Source organism: Lottia gigantea (assembly GCF_000327385.1).
Source record: "Lottia gigantea unplaced genomic scaffold LOTGIsca_182, whole genome shotgun sequence".
Lineage (NCBI taxonomy): Eukaryota > Metazoa > Mollusca > Gastropoda > Lottiidae > Lottia > Lottia gigantea.
The window spans coordinates 81,709-85,762 of NW_008708330.1; the positions used below are offsets into that span (position 1 = coordinate 81,709).

Consider the following 4,054-nt stretch of genomic DNA (forward strand, 5'->3'; position numbering starts at 1 on the left):
AGTCGTAATAAAGGACTAGAGAGATTTGTTCTGTCCTTTACGAGTTTGTGACGTCACTATCGTAATTACCAAGTACACGCACTTCAAATGGTATTTGCGACACCGACGTCCTAATCTTAAAGAGGAGAAAAAATATTTCTTACCATATTTTTTAATATCTTAGGCCTATGATTTGATCAATAGAACTTGGAGGGACCCTAGAAACACCAAAAATCCCCTTAAACTATTTTGTGTCACTATTTCGATGATAAATCAAATTAATAATTACATTACTCTGTGATCGGGATTGTGTTATAACTTCAGTTACAGGTCGGCACCAATCACAAACTCTTTCAGGATCATCTATACCCAGATGTGGTAGTGGTAGCTATGTAATATAATATGAATAGTTTATAGGATATCAAATTGTCTAGTCTGGGCTGTCTGTCGAAACGTGTTTGAATACATAACCATTATAGGGGCAGCTATCGGATAGCCTAGAAACCGGAACTCCCTTCTTTGCCGGCTAGATGGATGGCTAAACACCCTTTAGATTAATTATAAAATACTTTGACAACGCTCGACAGGCACCTCATTTCAAAGGAAATGGGAATCTTTCCATGTACGTATAGTCAAACACAAATATTTTAGCTCATCCTGGTATCATCAAAACATAAAGTCTATTTAATTTCCAAGTGTAAAAAAGGTATGGCATTTAGATTGTTTGACTATACTTTTTTTTTTATCTTTATCATGTTAATTATGGTATTATGTTTAAATCTGACCTTCTCTTTACAGCATTTATTACATAATACTCTTCCACATTGTCTACAGTGATGTTTTCTTCTTAATTGATTAAATTTATCATTACATAGTATACATACACTAACTTCATCATCTGATATCCATCTACATAAAAAATATGAAATATTATATCTTAGGTGGACCTTGTGACTGGAAATATCTGCAAGCAATTGGACTTTTAACTACCATCACTGGATTAAGTCTACTTGCACACACCAACGAGTGATATCATCTGAAGTGGCGTAGCGAGGCTTTCATTGAGGTCAACCGAGCCCTTTTAAACTTTATACACTAGTCATAGTGGAGGGATGGAAAATTTTCTAATGTAGGAAGCCGGAGAAAACATCTAACGCAATTTCAGAAGTGAAAATAGAATTATATTTTAGGCCCGAGGGAGTCCACTTGATATCATCAGGTTTTTGATATTCTGGGCCAACTTTCTGTTAAAAATTGAAGCTGGTGTACACACGATTGGTCAGGAGATGATTAAGCACACCTCTAGAATACGATTGTTAAAAATCTTAAATAAATCACATCTGTTTCCGAACTATTCTACTTAATGTTGCAATGGCTAAAAAGACGGTTTGATGTAAATTCCAGTAGGCTATAGATGAAGAGATATTTATCCGCCTTGCCCCAGAACAGATCATTCAAGTTTAGTTTGTGAACATTAAAATAGAAGCTCGGTACTATATTCCAGAATTCATAGGCGTATCTAGAAAATGTCAAAGAAGGAGGCCAGAAATGAGAGGTGTCTGGGCCGGGGCTGTCAGAGGCTCCTCAGAAGCCAATGGATTTAAGATGGCCTGGGCTGAATTTTGAGCATTTAAGGGCTTAATTTTCACTTTTAAAATCAACTATCACAGGCCTGAGGTGGAGACCATGACCCAATGACCCTCTCTCTAAAATCGCTTCTGCCATTATGACATTCAAATCATAACCCATAGCTAAACCTCTTTTCTTAGTCTTATTTTGTCATAATGACATTCACAATAACTATGTAATAAATGTGACGTTTTATTGGGTTATCTGAATCTAGATTTTCAAATCATATCATTATAACTTTTATATGAGAAAATAATAAAATATAGTGATAGTAATAATAGGATAAGAACTCTTTCCCTTCCGGAACTATGGTACCACCCATCAACAAAATGTGGTTTGGTATGCAACATTGGTTCCGTTTCACATGTGAATCGAATTTGTTACTGAGTTTCACGACTCAAGATGCTATATCATTGTCAAATTGTCATTTAATAAAAACGGCGTATCAGCCAAATAGTCATAGGCTTAATTACATATACCGAAACAATGTTAATTCCACTAAATAGGTATCCCATTTCAACCTACCTGGGTTTTGTAAGTATAAAGTCAGGGTAAGTAAAAACATCCGAAGGTCCATCAACTTTAGCAGGTGTCACTTCACCATCAGATAGTATCAGACTTCCTGTAAACGATGTCATTATTCCGTGAGATTGATTGACATAGATTTTATATTATTATCAATGAGGGGCGTATCTTAACAAGAGTTAGCTCCCATTATACGTACATTACTGGCCGTATAAGTGTAATAATGTATTATATTGCCTAATAGGCCAATATAAGATAAGGTTATTAAGTACGACTTAGTAGGCTATGAATGTTACTGAGTTTTTCCATCTTATTTTTCTAAACCTGTACTGTCTTGTAGGCCCACCTGTGTTAATGAAGAGGGAGAACATCATGCAGTATTTTTAAGACATTTCCTACTCTTTCCCTTTTAACTGTTGGGTTGGTGGTCAGGCCAGGATCAGGATCAAGATCAGGACCAAGACAGTGCAGTAGTGGGTTGAGCTATGGACTAAATGATGGATTAAAAAAGGCCCTACGTGCGAGAAAGTCTATAAAAAAAGTGGATTCAGGATATATTTTTTTTATTTATTTATAAAATGACTGGATAATCCTGTCGAAGGCATTGTCAAGGGGAGATAACTCATCCGTACTTTTTGGAAGAAACGATATTTTGAAAAGGTTACTCAAAATGTTGTCTTTTAGATATACAACGTCTCTTCTAATAATGACCATCGTTATATTGACAGGGTTTTCTATGGGTGTACTTATTTCTGGTGGGACGTCTGGTAAATTGGACACCAATAAAGTCACCATAGCTATCGTATTTTTCTTTTTAGCCATGTGTCAAACTGGCTTTATTTTCTTTGTTTATTATCATCGGGATGAGTTAGCTGAATCAGCTACAACAGTAGAATCTGGTGGAAGCTGTTCTTGCTTAAATATTGCTAGCGATCGGGATACAAGATCCAAAGAGACAATAGGCCTACAACCAAAAAAGGGTTGGTATGATTTCTTGTTCAACCTTTACAACCGAAATAGAAATCTTGGTCAGAGTTGATTCACAATCACAGTGCATAAACCACTAAACAGCCAAGTGCAGATCAGGAGGTAAAAGAAGAATCAAGGGGCCGTCCAAATTTGCACAAGTTTTGGAATGCAACTTAGGGGCCTATGTCATGGGGACTTATAGACCAACCTATAAAAGAAATCATTAGGCGTAAATTTGCACTTTGCTTTGTAGAACAGGAACCAAATATCATGAAATCTACTCAATTAGATTATTTAGAGTCCAGGGGTTATGTTTGGTCCTAAATCGGACATTTGCATTGAAAGATATAATTATTTTCCACTGAACAGGGCACTGGCTAGCCCACAAGTGCCTTATGCTAAATTTGACCAAAAAAAAAAAATATGTTTAAAAAAAAATTAAAAAGATAAAAATGATATCCGCTAAAATAGGCCGCAAAATTTGATGTCTACAAAGGTGGTTACCGTTTGAAGTCGTTGCCGAAATCGTTGCGATGAAAGACGGCAGGCTTCAAAGACAACCGTATTTTTGCCCCATAGAAAGACCCTGGTTACGGCCCTGTTGACTGCCACATACCACATGTCCTCAGCTAGGCTCTTGCGAAATCCCAAGTCAAAATGTGGCAAAAGGGGTTGGAATGTAAACTACATGATTAAGAAAAGGCGTTACAAAACCACTTTCTCTTGATCTTGTTCAATACAGAGAGAGTTATGATATTAAAAAGATAGAAAGCTTTGCCTATCTAAACCTGCTCTAACATTCAGAACATTAGTTTAAAGGCATGGAAATATCTGTACAGTTTATTTTGAAATTGAGTGTGGAAATTTCCTAGGTAATAAAAAAATATAAATATTGCAGAATATAATTAGTTGAAAGTGTAAATGCAAACAACTCAATAACAATATAAAGCAC

General features: G+C 35.9%; 1 protein-coding gene across 1 annotated transcript; it reads right to left on the reverse strand.

Annotated features, from left to right (window-relative positions):
• Nucleotides 1-313: 313 nt before the first annotated feature.
• LOTGIDRAFT_90048 (hypothetical protein) lies at nt 314-887 on the reverse strand (the record flags this gene model as incomplete). The annotated part of the gene is made up of 2 exons (XM_009052422.1): nt 314-367; nt 765-887. Coding segments are annotated over 2 exons (177 nt in total), but the record flags the coding sequence as incomplete, so codon positions are not given.
• Nucleotides 888-4,054: the final 3,167 nt, after the last annotated feature.